The sequence below is a fragment of the Semicossyphus pulcher genome, unplaced genomic scaffold (assembly GCF_022749685.1).
Source record: "Semicossyphus pulcher isolate SPU_LCO1_2020_fin unplaced genomic scaffold, fSemPul1.0.p SCAF_9, whole genome shotgun sequence".
NCBI lineage: Eukaryota > Metazoa > Chordata > Actinopteri > Labriformes > Labridae > Semicossyphus > Semicossyphus pulcher.
In genome coordinates, this window is record NW_027211770.1 from 16,543,198 (window position 1) to 16,558,256 (window position 15,059).

A 15,059-nucleotide genomic window follows, 5' to 3' on the forward strand; every position below is an offset into this window, starting at 1 on the left:
AAAGCAAACAAACATCTATCGCTAAATCAACATTCATGCGACCGGCTCTATGTGTAAAGCAATTAAGGCGGTTGTTTGACTAGGTAATGGGAATGTGGGGAGGTCAGGCAGGCTGTGTCTGCTTTCATTAAGAGCGCCGATGAGAACGGTGACTCGTGAGGCCAGCAGGAGCCTTTCTGTGCTGGCCAAACACTCCTCTTCCTCACAGGGACGCCTGCTGTTTGAGCTCTAAATCCCAGAGGAGAGCTGAAATGTATTATTTTTTTCATCGCGCTGTCGGCAAATGAAAGAATAACTGTTCATTTTTAATGCATATGAGAAAAAAAAACGTCAACAAAAGGCAGGATTTAATGACCGTGTTTGTGTTACCTACATGCGGCATTAAAAGAGACGGAGATAAAGGCGAGATGGCCACTTTTAACCTCCGAAAAGAATTTCCATTCATTGAAGAGGGAAGTAATTGCCCTTGTGTGTTCAAAGAGTATACGAGGGGGCTCTGAAATACACAAATGTTTTGAGAGCGAAAAAAATAATTGAGTGTGAGTTAATTCTTATCAAAGCCTGTTGGAGTGCAACTAATCGACTGAGGGGAGATGCGTCAAAGAGCTGTTGCCTCCAATTCATTTTGTCCATTCAGATGAGAAAATATTTAGTTTTCAATTAAGTAAATCACTATTATTTGTTCCACTCCTGCAGCAGATAAATTGGAGTGATTACAAACTGACTTGGAATCCACAGAGGGCTCTTCCAGGTCAAATAAAGAACAGTGTTGGATGCAATGGGGCGCGGATCCACAGCACGGCCTGCAGACTGAACTTCAAACTGTCCCTGGGATCCGGTCTTTAAAGGCAGAGCATGGAGCGGTCGATACATCCGTGCATGCAGAATCTGTAGACATGTGACACAATTGATTTTGAGCGTCTGAAGCGTTCTGGTTTCCGTTTGTAGTCCGAGTAGTGACATCCACTTGCATTTAAGCAAGCTTTGGCTGCGTGAAGCAAAAGAGGCAGAATGCAATCAGCTGTGATGCCATCCTGGAACTTATAGGCGGCCATCTAACGGCGATTTAGCTTTTAATAATCTCCATAAACAGACAGAAATCTACTCTTACATGTCGTCTCTAATCTTCAACTCCATTCTCGCTTCTCAAGTTGCTGGTCCGACAGTAAACAATGACCCACGTACAGAAAAGGAAGTCCTTTACTGCCAATCGCTGCCTACACCAGAAGCCCCGAAAAAGTTGTCTGTCGCTCCTACAGGCTTTCTTAAAGAACAATGCCAGTACAATTGAATGTTTTAACCCATTTACTTATCAAGTCATTACGCCTAAACAACAAGATATGAGCCTAATGTCTGTACTGTTGAGTTTTACTTGGACAGCTAGCAAACATTACAGTCAGTGAAAAAGAAATATGTGGCTGTTACTCCGGCAACTCCAACACTTGACAAGTGTAAGGACACTTTTGTCGAGTGTTTGAGTCGATTCAAGACACCAACATTACAGACACAGCTGTGACTCCAGGTAAAGAAGGAGATGCTGTGACAGTGCTCCTTAATTGACACTGATCAAAAACCATTGAAGCGAGTCAAGCTTTCGCCGCAGCCATTAGATGTTACTGACAGAAGCTACAGAAGTCATCATATAGCAACTAATCATACATAAAAATGTAGACTTCTGAGACGTCTGCACTCCTTATGACTTATCACGAGAAAAAAATAGATAAACCTCCGTTAAACACAACAAGCCACTGTCTGTATACTGCGTCTTGTGATACTGATGGCTGACATTTATCAAACCTTTTAACATGCCTTGTGGATTTTAAAGTGATGTTTTCATTGCTGGACCGATCAATTGATTGATTGGTTGATTCATTGATCTGAAAGTCAGCTGTAACTGTGTGGTAAACACTCTCGTAAGAAGCTTGTGAGTCTTTGCATCGAGAGACTGAAGTGAACAGTAAAGAGCATCGTAAACACAAGCTACAGTGTTTCTAACCTTGGAGATAAACAACAACGTAAAACATGAAAGGACTCATTTTATCCTGAACGCTTCTTATAGCACACTAAACTGCTTGATACAAGTGCCTTTTTTAAAGGCACATTCCTGCTTTATTTATCATTTAAGTGACTGTTGAATATATGCTTGTTTATTTCATGGATTTCTTTTCCAGGATTGTCAGAGGTCAGCGGTGAAATGGACTCCTTGTCAGCGTGGATTGTGTCTCGTTCAACTCTACCCTTTCTGTGTCTCATGTTGGGTAAGAGAATCAAATGTCACAATGGAGCTATCATTACACTAACTGTGCCCTTTTCAAGTCCCATATATGTGGAAGCTTGAGGTTATTGAAGCCTTATTTAAATGTCCACTATAAGATAATGGCTGCTGTTTGTGTGTCGTGACTTTGGGTCTGAGTAAGGCTCCTCATGTCACACAGGATTACAGGGATGCATGTGAAGTCAGTTAAAGTAACCTGCTTAATCTTGTTAGGACCTGTTAATCTTATAATGAGGAAATCTGGTTTAAGCAGGTTTGCTGGAGCATCAATGAGCTTTTTTTCCCCCAGCTAACTATTACCCTCCACCATTCTTAGCTTTCTCTGTATGTAAATATTATTATTAAACAACAGCTGTATCTTTTTCACTGTTTTATGTTGGATAGTTTTCCCCTATAAACACAACCAAAGGTGCAAAGGAAGATTTCTTTAAACTATTTATAAATTGTAAGAGGGTATTAGTGTTTTATGTAAATACCTTAATCCAAATACTGCCTTAACTGTTGTATTGCTTTGCCACCATAGCGACTTTTAACCAGGGTTGTTTGGCAGTTTCCCTCAAGGTAAATCATTCCAACGTGAGCGGTATGATGCTGTGCTTGTTATCCTTGACGGTATGTCCCTCCTACTTTCACCTCAGGACTTTATATAGAAAATAAATAACACCTAGTTAATTTCACCTCTGCTACTGGGTATTATGTGCATCGGCTATAAGTGACAATAAAGTGGAGAAAATGATTCTATATCTTAATCATATATTCTGCTACTTTAAGACAAGAGAGGAAGATTGAGCAGACATAAACAGACGCTGGAGTGAGGTGCAGGCTGGAGCTACAGAACATTTGGGAAGCTTATTGCATACATATGACGCTGTAGAAATCCGCTCTTGAATAAAGAATGGAAATCAATATTTCAGCGCAGACATTTTGACAGGTCATTGCAGGAAATCACGCAGGTGTAATTAATAACATTAATTAATGATGGCCGCGTTCCATTTAGGTGTGGCAGTTCCAGCACTCTGGTATTGTGTCTGCCCGCTTACTGGCTTTGCTAAGTAGGGCGCTGAAACGGAACTGTAAGTCATTAGTGTTTTACTTACACCTCTGCAGTGAAAAGTCAGACTGTGTATGTGCAGTATCAGGGGCAATATAATCTTTTCTTAATTATTGTGCACCATTACATTCTAAATCATCTTTAAAGTCATAATGTTGCTCAATAGAAGTTCTTTCCTACCTAATACTACTGTAAATTTAACTGCCACCATTACTTCCTGCCTACTTCTGTAAATAACTGTTGCAATATTGTTTATCTATCAGGCACTGTCTATTTTGCATTAACCCATACACTTTATATTTTCACTTAAATATTTGAGTTATTTTTTGTATTTCTCTAATTTGTACTGTATTTTTTGGAGCTATCTGGCTCTATAATTTCCTTCAGGATTAATAAAGTTCTATTTTAACTTATCGTATCGGTCAGTTCATTCAAATAAGCCTGCTTCGTTCCCTCCCTTAAATCTGTAATAATTTGTATTATTTTCAAATATAATTTATATTTTCATTCAAATATTTTATGGGTCAAAAACTTAACTTAACCTCCCGTTTAGCGATTTACACACCAAAAAAAAGAGGAATAAATACCAAACTTTAGCTGAAGAGCTTTGTCACAAGTAGGGGTGGGCATTTCCAGTATTCTCAATATTCTAGTAATCCAATTACCTCATGAACGAGTAATCGAGTACTCGCAAATTATATATTTTTTAAAGTAAAAAAAAAACATACGCCGGACACGGACGTCCCGCCCGGAAATAGTAGGCTATAACCCTGTAAGACAACATTAACTAACACTTTTACATTTATGTAAATAAATTGCCAACAATAGAAAGCAAGTGCAATTTCAAAAGCGTTGAACAACCTTAACAGACCCCTCAATTAACGTTGTTGTTACATTCCGTTGTCAAACGTCACAGCGGTAGCGGACTGTATGGACTTCTGTTCTGTGTTGCTCAACACGTATCTCACATTTTTCCCACTCTCGTAGCTGTTGTCCGACGTGATGTCGGCTTGTTCTCCGGTTCAACAAACCCCATCAGCTCACGGAAGCCTTCTCCCTCCAAAACATTTAATGGGAGCATATCTCCAGTCACCATGTTTGTTATTATCAGGCTAATCTTCTCCGCTCTGGTATCATCACAACGACGTGTGCTAACAGGGATAGCAAATGACGTGATGCGAGACTGCCTGTAGTCTGTCTCCGCTGGCTTCTCCTTGTGCTTTAAGCGCATCTGGTTAAGCATCTTTTCCTGGTCACGGCTGACACGGTGCATGTTACTGAGTTAAACTACTTTTGCTGAGAACTACGCCTGCACGGGTGCGTGAGTAGTGTAACAGTACTCGAATAATGACATCAACAACGAGTACTCGAGTACTCGATTATCTATCCCTATCCCTAGTCACAAGTAGCAAAGTGGAGGACAGTGACCATTGATGGTAATGGCAAATTGATTCCACTTCATTTCAACTGACTCAGTCAGTTTAAAGACACTAACATCATCATTTGGCAGCCTGAGTCAGAGAGAAGAAGAAGAGTAGCTGAATGGGACCACAAGCAGGAAGCAACAAACATGTCTGTTGTAGAGGAAATAGCTTCCTTTTAGAAGAGAAAAGAGGAAATGTTTCTGTATGACATGCTAAAATGTAAGCTAACATTAGCATAAGCTGTGATCATAAGTTAGTAAACTGTCTTTTTAATACCAAACATACACAGAATATCTAAACCTTGCTAACATTAGCTAACAGTAGCCACCAAATGCTACTAGCTAAGTAGGCTCAAACCCCGTCTTCTGACTTCTTCTGAGTTGTGTTATCTATTCATTTAAAGGTGACATACTCTCGTTTAAGGACGGTAAACCTTATCACTAGCTTTTGATACGGTATTTAATATTTCCTTATCTCAGGATCCTACATTTGAGCAGCCGCTGTAGATCACTGTTGGGTATTCATTTATGTAAACTGTATGCAAATGTGCTGCTGTGTTTGGTTGTTTGTATGCATCCTTTGTAATGGCCAATCTTGCCCTTCATATTTGACGTGAGGTGACTGGTTCAGCCTTGATCTGAGAGCTCTGCCTCTCACTCATGTTGTCAGACGCAACAGAGCATGCACTTCACAAACAACTTGGTCATTGCTTCAATGAAGGTCAAGATTCAAACAGCCTAGCGGAGTCAGGCGGGCTTCTCTGTGGGGCATTGTTTAAACGAGATCCTCGCTTAGATATTATGCTTTAATTGGAGTATGCAGTCGGTTGCGTTTGGCTCCTTGAACTGAATTTATTCATAAACCCCTATGTATAATAATCATATAATCCTAGCCCCGGTGTTAGAGGCTCAGGGGTGGTCTGCTGTAAGGTTACCTTCCTGAGTCAAGAGCACTGCACCACAGAATGTCACCTAAGAGCCTGGTTAAAGCATGGTCGACCCCACCTATGACAAACAAGGGGGATTAAAGTGATAATCATTACTCTTCCCAGGAGGAATTAGCTGCTGGGACATCGACATTGAAGAAAAACCGCAGGTGAACGAGGTCTCTGATACCCCGTGTTTTTTCCTCCTCACAATACCATATCTGCATGGCCGAGGGGGGGATTTAATTCGCAGTAATTACTTTATTGACTCATTTTCAGGGCCGTATCACTGCAGCTTCCCATCAATAAAACATATGCCAGGATGAATAATGTGGCCAGACACCATGGGGTGCCCTCTCAGACAAAAGACCACACGACTGAATCCCTGTGGTGTATGTTTACATCATGCTCCCACTACTCCCTTTATTTCCTCCCAAGACATACTCATCCCTTGTTCATCTCTACCTCTTAACATTAAATCCCATCACACCCTTCCTCCATTTACTTTTTCTTTATTTGTCTCCAGGCACGCAGGCCCAGCAGGCCTTCAGGTCTGAGCCCAGAAACCTCACCGTGCGGACGGGAGCCACAGCTGTGTTGAGGTGTGAGGTGCTGCGGGCCTCAGGGACCGTGCAGTGGGTGAAAGATGGCCTCCTCCTGGGACCTCAGAGAAGCCTGCCAGGCTTTCCGCGCTACAGCATGATTGGAAACCCCAAGAGAGGTAAACAGTGACACTCATGGAATAAGGTCTTTGGCCTATTGGGCTTTGACTGAGAGACTTAAATGAACATGTTTCATAAAATGATCACCTTCCAGGATTTGCTGTCATACATTGCCTACAGCTTCACTTTAGAAATTGTCAATTTAAGTGGAAAAAGATAAATCCTGTCGAAGTCAAGTGAGGCCACTGCGTAGGTTGGAATATGTTGAAAGTAGAACAGATGACGAAAAGTTGATGTTATATCAAAGAAAGTAAGACAAAAACATGCCAACGTTAGATTTTTCCTATAAACTTCTTTATTCTTCTTCTTCTGATGACACACGGGTCACACGGTTAACAGTAATTACAAAGTACTCAGGAAGCAGGAAACATACAGCTCCATGTTGGCTATTCTAAAAGTAAATGAGATGATGTTGTTGCTATGGCTTCAAAGTGCCGTAATAAAAAAAACACAGACACTACGGAAACCTTATGGCACACACGCTCTCCATACAGGGAGCATCTGGGGCCGACGAAGTGATGTGATTGTCAACAGCCTCTCACATATCCCCCCTCGCTGTCACTCACATGTAAAGATGCTCAAAAAAAAAAAAAAATTAAAGCAACAGAGTGTCAGCAAATCAGTGAAATGTGGCAGGGAATAAAGTGTGTTGCAGAATGTGCACCACAGTCTATAAAAAGTAATAGCCAATTAGAAGGCAATCCCGTGTAAGAGAAGAGCATCTGTTCCTGATCAGCCCGCAACGAGACGAGCCACTCTTCACTGTTGCACAGTGTGGGAGACCACCAGCGACACATAAACCCAGAGAGATGCATAGGTGCCCACACGATGCACAGGCTTGCTAATGCACAGTTTACATAAACACCACGTAAAAAACACTTAAATGTTGTCAGCGAGGAAATAACACGAAGCGTGACGGCAGTTACAGGGTTAGAAGGAATGTTTCTTTACATGAACAACTTTACGAAATAAACACACACAAGCTGCCGAACACTCAAACCTGCACTCATGAATAAAATAACCATCAGCACAGGTACACTCGACCAGGAAAAGAAAGTACAAACTGCACACTGATGTATGCAATCACTTTACAGTGCACGAAAAGAGCAAATCATTTAAGATGACTTTTGACTGCACTTGATACTCCACCACTTTTCACTGATTGTGACCATCACTGATGTTTATTGATGCTTAAAAAAGCCTGAAATCACACGTTCACACACGCAGGAGAGGCCGGCGCTGATTTCTACATACTGTTTGTTGCAACAGTGTTTAAGACAAACCGGCAGAAGAATGAATCAAACAGCTTCCTCAAGGCACCAAAGCATTAAGTGTGTTTTTCTTTATTTATTTTCAATGATTGGTCCACAAGGTGTAATTTAATTTAGCACATGGCAGGCAGCCAGTCAATCAGCAAAAATTTAATTATGAACCAACACTTCTGCTCAAATGGCATCAAATTCACTCAAAGTGTTGAATCATTTTAATATTAGCTTACTAAAATTTAACATTTTTAAATGTGTATCCACAATCACAAGACGCTTATTCTCAAAGATTCTTTGCCCTGAAGTATGTGATGCTGAGCAGAGCGTGATAAAGACGAGATAAAGACCTGTCAGAGCGTTGACACCTGTCACATCATGGTGATAATTTGACTTTGTCAACATCATACGCTACATATAAGCCTTCATAGAGCAAACTTTATATTCAATCACGTTGTACCTGCTATGATAAAAGTAGAAACATGTTGATAGAAATGTTTTCTGAAAGCATAAATGGCCTTTGTTTGAATGGTCTCAAACCTTCAGTATCATGCTGCCAGATTTTCAAATTACAAAAATACAAGAGGAACAATATTACTGCAAAAAAGATTGTTACAATGTTACAATTTCACTTAGCAAAGGTTTTTTTTCAAAGTACCGTACATCTGAGAGTTTATACAACACAAGCAACGACTGAGACAGGAGGGAACGAAGTCAGTAAATGCCAACAAACAGCTTCAAGTGCGATCAGACACAGGTGCAACAGGCAGTGAGCGGGGTGTTTTTCTTTTTTAATCATCATCAACATCATCAACAAGATCAATATAATCATCATCACCATGAATATCCTAATCAGCATCAACCACATCCTCAGTATCATCATCATCAATAGCATCGATATCATTGATTGGCAGATTTTCGGCCTCAGTCCTATCATGGTATTATGGGGAGCTAATGCCATTATAGTGGGAAAAAGTGCAGTGTCTCTCGCTGGGCCGTTCCTTTCAGAGGGAGGGGCGCAATGCACGCTGGGTGTTGTAGGAATGTAGAATGGGCAAAACCACAAGCTGTTTGTACAACTTTCTCCACAGCTATGGCGCCAGTTTCAAATATTATTGCTTCTATCGATTACAGAGAACACCAGCTTTGACTGACAATGGCTTTATTCAGGGGCGAACTGCTCCTTTAAGTGTGGAGGTGTTCATGAAAGAGCTGGGTTTGAGCTTTCTCTTAAAAGGTGGAAAGGGACCCTGTGGACTAAATGAAGTTCGGCAATTCATTCCACCACCAGGAGACTACTGAAGAGAAGAGTCTAGTTTGCGACTCAGGGCCCTGTTGTGATGGGATTACCAGGTGCCTTTCATTGGCAGAGCGTAGTGGCCGGGAGGGAGTGTAGATCTGGATGCGGGCGTTCAGGTAGACAGGAGCCGTTTTGGTTGCTGTTTTGTAAGCAGAATTTGAATGCTAGCGGCGACTGGGAGCCAGTGGAGGGATATGAACAGTGGAGTGACGTATGCTTTCCGAAATACGTAACATTATGCACTTCCAGTTCTGAACCAGTGAAAAAATGCAGATTCACAGTGTAGAATATACTCCGCTGCAGACATAATGGCTATATAGATATACTATATCTCAGAATGCTGAAGGCTCCAGCTGAAATAAATACAGAGTAATGGACAAAGAAGCAAATCGCATAGCAGCCATCCACCATCTCCCCTACCATAAATACACACTGTGTGCAGCTTGATTGCACTATTTGTGAGTAATTTCAGGAAAGAGGAATATGATTAATAACTTCAATGTCTCTCTCTCCCTGCACTCAATGATAACTTAGATGTGAAAATTGCTTCTGGTTGGTGTTAATTATCTTGCCAGCTTAGTTGACACGTGCATTTTTAGGCCTGGGTGCTTGTCAGACCAAGATACAATTTTGCACGTTAGTGGGCTGAGAGCCAGAGAATCAGGAGCTGGAGAACCAACACTGAACATCATCTAATCCCCACAGGTTATGGCAGTGCATCAAACGAATCAAGCCCTGTTGGCATGCCAGACTATCAGAAGGGAGACACAGAGGGAAGGACTCGGCCTGGCGTCAATTAATAGACAGTTTATTCAGTCGGTGTTGTGAATCTGGGATTGCATTTCATTTACCATAGTGGAAATTCATTCTCAAATATAATGTCTCTGCGAGGACGATACACAACCACTTGCATGTCAATGAAAATGCCTGCAGCAGGAGGTGCTCAGCAAGTGAGATGTTTCCATTTTACACAAATACAAAAATAGTCTATTTATTATCAAATCAAACACCAGAACGTAACTCGTAGAGTTTATTACCGTATTGAATTGAAATGCCAGAGAGCCATTGTACAAATTGCTTTTATTGTTAATTTTCCCATTTCCCAAGTTGAAAATTGCCTCTAATTCAGACACTCTGAAATCAACACAGAAGAAATAGGGCCTGCAGGAGGTACTTATCGATATACATGCAGCAACTCTGAACAGCGAGAGTTATACTCAGTGGGCTGTGACAGGAAAACTAAATGAAAGCCTCTTCTTGGTAATTATTTACATGTATTTACTGAGCACATCCTTATTACAGCATAATGTGTCACAGAAATAATTATTCCTTCCTCTCTCTCTATTCCAGGGCAGCATCATCTTCAGATCGAGAAGGCCCAGCTGGAGGATGACGCCCTCTACGAATGTCAAGCGGGCCGGTCTGAGAGCAGCCTAGCCATCGTTTCCAGCACGGCCTGGGTCAACGTGCTAAGTGAGCAGAAACTCAGAGTGTGCATACAGACGGGATGTCGGGGCTTATAAACATGTGTGCTTTTTGTCCGAGTTGCAAAACGATGTATGTAACAAGGCACAGTGAGCATCCTCAGTACTCCAGTAACATACACAACCTCCTGACCGGTAATCAGCATATAAAGAGCTGTTAAATATTCATTCCTATTGATAAAGAGCTGTAATTTGCTTAAGAGAAAGCATTTGCATTTGAATCAGCGCACACTTCAATTTAGCAACTAAATTCAAAGTGTCCTTGTTACAGTGGAGCTCAGCGGTTCTCTTCAAGCTCAAATCATATTCCAAGCATGTGTAAACCGTGAAGAAAGTCACAATTTTTCCAACTTTTCAAACAGTATTTATTTCTTTTACAGGAACTATGTCATCACCGCATGTTCCAGTAGGTCTAAGGCTTTAACCAGCAGCTGCACAATATAAAGTATCAGCAGAGCCTGGATTCCCTGGCAGCCTCGGGGTGATCCATGTCTCTCCCTTGCACAGGAATAAATTATAACAGAAGTGATTGAAAAGTTCCTACTCAGACATGCTGGAATAGATGTAATTGTGCGACTACATTAGACCACCTGTTGTCACTCTGTTGCACCCGGTATCTCTCTCTCCCCTTCCTTCTTGCTTGTGGGAGCGAGCCCATATGTGGCAAAGGAAAGGACTCTAAAAGAACCTTTCTTCTCCAGGCGCACTTCATTTACTTACACCCCCCTCCCCATTCTCTCCATTGCACAATTTCCCCCCTCTCTGCCTCCCTCGCTTTCAGGCTTTCTCTTTGGTCACCATAGAGAGGAAGGGGGGGGGGGGTTGGCGTGGTGATTCTAGCGGCCAGACTCTCCTCTGGGAAGAAAGCAGGTTTTTCTGACATCAATGAGGCGGTGCGAGGGATGGCGGGTGGTGCAGGATAGGAGGAAGCGTAGACCCGCTGACGTCTCCTTTTGAATGTTCTCCTCTATACTGCAGCGGTCTCATGTCCTACAGCAGGCCTACACCTGCAGCCACAGCAGGCTCGACTCCCACATTTATTACCTCTACAATGCCGACCGCATGTGCGCCCACATACACAAAGTCAACTCAATTGCTTTCGGCTTTGTGGAAAAGGTCAAAATGTGTGGGAATTCTGCTCGTGTTGCGTCGGGGATCGCTGGTAGTGGTATTTGCCATGACTGAAACCGACTGCTGCCCCGTGTTCCTGACATGCTCAGATCTGAATCCTCTCAGCTGGTGTGTTTGTTCTGCGTCTTGGGAACACTTCCCAGCTGTTGTCTGCTGAAGATGGACAGTTGCAGCTGTACTGTTGCAAAGGGCAAAGACTGGAAGCCGCTTCTTTAAGAAAAAGAAAGCACTCTACAATCCTTGGTCCTAAAGGGTCATTTGTTCCAGCCCACCAACCCAACTGATTCAAAATATGTGACTAATCTGGGGCTTTATAACGAGCTGATGAATTCAATCTCCTGTTAGTGCTGAACTGGGAATGGAAACCGTGCATCCTTTTCAAGAGCAGTGTCTCTGATGAGTTCCCTGCGGACTTCTCCATCACTGAACTACAGCTCCCAAGGCCCCACACCCCTGGCCACTCAACCATGGCCACATCCCATCAAGCCCTGCATCAAATCAAAACACTATAAACTCTTTATGAGCAGATACAGTAGGGGGAGAGGGGAGGAATGTGAAAACAAAACAGAGATTGCCGGTCAAATAATTGGATTCTCGGGTCAGAGGGAGTGCTATCATGACTGGCTAATTCAAGATGGATCACCACGGGCGGTGAGTAGCGGGGATGGAGGCAAAAATGTCAATAAGCCCCATCCATGGGCTTACAAAGAGATGTTTTCAAGACATTTCCATTGGCGCAACATAACTCCTGTGTGTTTTTGCCTTCCTGCGGAGCTTAGATAGGGGATTACTGCAATAGGCAGATCAAGTGGCAGTGAGTAATCCATGACAATAACAACCTCTACTCTCTCTGCTGAAGCCCCCTCCTCTGCTCAAACTTACCCCGCACTGTGCCCGTCACATACCTGACACATCCTGTGTCTCGGTTTATACCATTAGCCTTAGCATTTAATCCTATTAATGAACAAGTCTCTCCCTCACTGCAGCGCATGCCCGTACAGATGCCTCCTGCTACCGCTCAAAACAGTGATTTGATGTGTTCTGGTTTTAGCCTCCGTTACTCATTCAGCCGGCTCTCGCAGAGATAGGTGTGTGCGTGCGTGTGCCCATGTGTGTAAGCTTATTATCAGCGTTGGTTGGAGGTTAGAGGACATTTTAGGAACCAGAGCTCTGGTGAGGTTTTTGTGGTAGCTAATGAGTTTAGCACTTGAAGAGTATATAATGAGCCTTCATTTTGTGATTCCCTGTTATGAATAATGGAACAACTTATAAATGGGGGCACAAGCAACGTGGAACATGGCGACTTTATTCATCTTCGTTCAGGAAAAGTTCTGACAGTTGCCCAAGCTATAACCCCATCAGAGGACAATGTGTTAACAGCGGTGAGACGGTGTGTGTATTACAGTGCCAGGCGGATGTGACAGTCCTTACAGTTAGCAAAGGCTCCGCTAAATAGTTAAAGGAGACACTAAAGGGACAGATGTAATATTCTGTCTCTGCGCATATAGGAGTTTAACTCTTATATAATGGACTCAAAACAAAAGAGAGACAGTGGTTATGGGTTAAGGAGTGTTAGTGTGTCGGCAGGTGGGGGGGATGAGGGGGGTGTTGCGCCACGTCTCCCCCAGGAGAGAGGAGACGCAGGCGGGAAGAGGGCGACAAAGAGGAAGGGAAAGCTGACAAAAGAGAACTCTTTCAGCGGCTTTCATCGCCAGAGATCACACACCTGAGACCTGCAGTGTGTACGCGTGTGCGTGAGGTAGTGTGTGTTTTAGAGTGTAAAGTAGTTCCTCGCATGTTTGTGCGGCTCCAATATAGTAAAGATTAAATCAATGAGTTGTGTCTGCTGGTGTCTGATCTTCTGGTCTCCATTATTTTCTTAATTCAGCATAATAGGCTTTTTAAGGACTCTTATATCCTCTGGGCCTTCTCAGATAATTTCCACAGCATCAGCTTGGTATCACATGTTGGACTTGCGCTCACACTGGCGCCTGTTTTTGAGAGATGAATGTCGCTCGTCTGCACATTCGCTCGCCTGTGTTGGTGTGCGTGCAAAATCTGCATGCACTGTATAGACTTGAGTTTATCTCTGGGTGTTTGTGTGCAAAGAAGAAAGGAGAGTGTGCGCATCTGTATGTGAATGAGAAGGAAAGATGGGTGGAAAGAGCTGCTTATGCATATTGATGTGTGTCTGCTAATCTGCTTCTTATCTGCCTTATCCATTCATCCGTCTGTATTTGTCTAATGAATCGAATTTTGCGGCTCACTGTTTCCCGTCTGAATGGCAGGAGCAAGTCCTTGCATGCCTGTCTATTTTTGTGTTCCTATATGTACCTTAATAAGGGAGATAGGGCTCGAAAGCAGAGAGAAACAGAGAGAGATAGGGAGGCAAAATGAAAAAAGCCGACAGCCAAGTAGACAAAGAAGGGGGAGAAAGAGTTAATTAAGGGAACAGCTTGTTTGCTGTCTGTTCTTTGCTCTGAGTGCATGTCTGGTAAATTGAATAGAATGTGTGTTTTGTTGTTGTTCACATTTGTAGAAATGTCTAAGTTTATCCTGACTGGGCTGATTGGGTCACGTGGTTTGCAGATGTGATGGATGGCAGGTTGTAATTCCAAGTATAAGCTGGAACACACCCCCCCCCCCGCACTTCTGCAGTTTAACTGCAGTGGTCAAGGAGGATAGCGTGGTGGGGAGGAGGGGTGCTGGAGAGGGATGATGGAGTGAACGAGAGATAAAAGGAACAGGCCAGCATGAGCGAGCGAGGGAAAAATTAGATACCTGCCTTCCTCATTTGCGAACATATCATTATTCTTATTTTAGGATTTGTTAGGCTGCCAGACGCTCCCCGAGCACAACAAGTGGCGCGTCTCTGTGAGTCGTGCGGGCCCGAGTAGATTGAGAGTGCAGGGGCTGTCAATAGATGCATGGCCCAGTCATCTTCTCAGGGAAGAGTGGGGGAAAAAACAAACAAATGCATCTCATTATTGCAGCGCGCGCCTCTGCAGTGCTCTGGGTAACCCATCACAGTCCACACAGATTCAATTGCTTCTTTTAAATCAGTTTGAAGCTGCAGCCACATCTCATCTGTCTCAATAGCAGACTGGAGCCAATGGGCGACTCTGCACACAGCAACAGCTCCTCCTAGTGGCCAGGGAGTGTTTGTTTTGTGCCAAGGAGATGGAGAGGAGCTGCACGGCTGGCTGCCTTGGCTGCTTGTGGTCCAGCTGTTTACCCACACATTAGCAGTGGATTTATCTCAGAATTCAGCAGCACATATCTTCCTGCCCCTGCTCCCCTCTGCAGCCTGTCTCACACTCACATTCCATTCTTGCCAGATCTCTTTTCTTCTCTGCCAGAGTCTTTCATGTCTCGCTCAAACATGTATCCATCCTGTACTTTGCAGCTCCCCGTTCTGTCTCCGAGCTCAGGCAGCCTTTGCACTTGATCTTTGATGAAAGAAAAACAACCTGAGCGGTAACCAT

The 15,059-nt window shown here is 43.2% G+C and overlaps 1 protein-coding gene across 1 annotated transcript in view; it reads left to right on the forward strand.

Annotated features, from left to right (window-relative positions):
* The first annotated feature begins 2,179 nt into the window (after positions 1-2,179).
* The window catches only part of nphs1 (NPHS1 adhesion molecule, nephrin), a 37,221-nt gene continuing 24,341 nt past the window's right edge, over positions 2,180-15,059 (forward strand). Inside the window, 3 exon segments of the mRNA XM_069656991.1 lie at positions 2,180-2,258; positions 6,202-6,396; positions 10,310-10,432. Of these exon segments, the coding sequence (XP_069513092.1) occupies positions 2,195-2,258; positions 6,202-6,396; positions 10,310-10,432 (382 nt within the window). The 5' untranslated portion in view covers positions 2,180-2,194.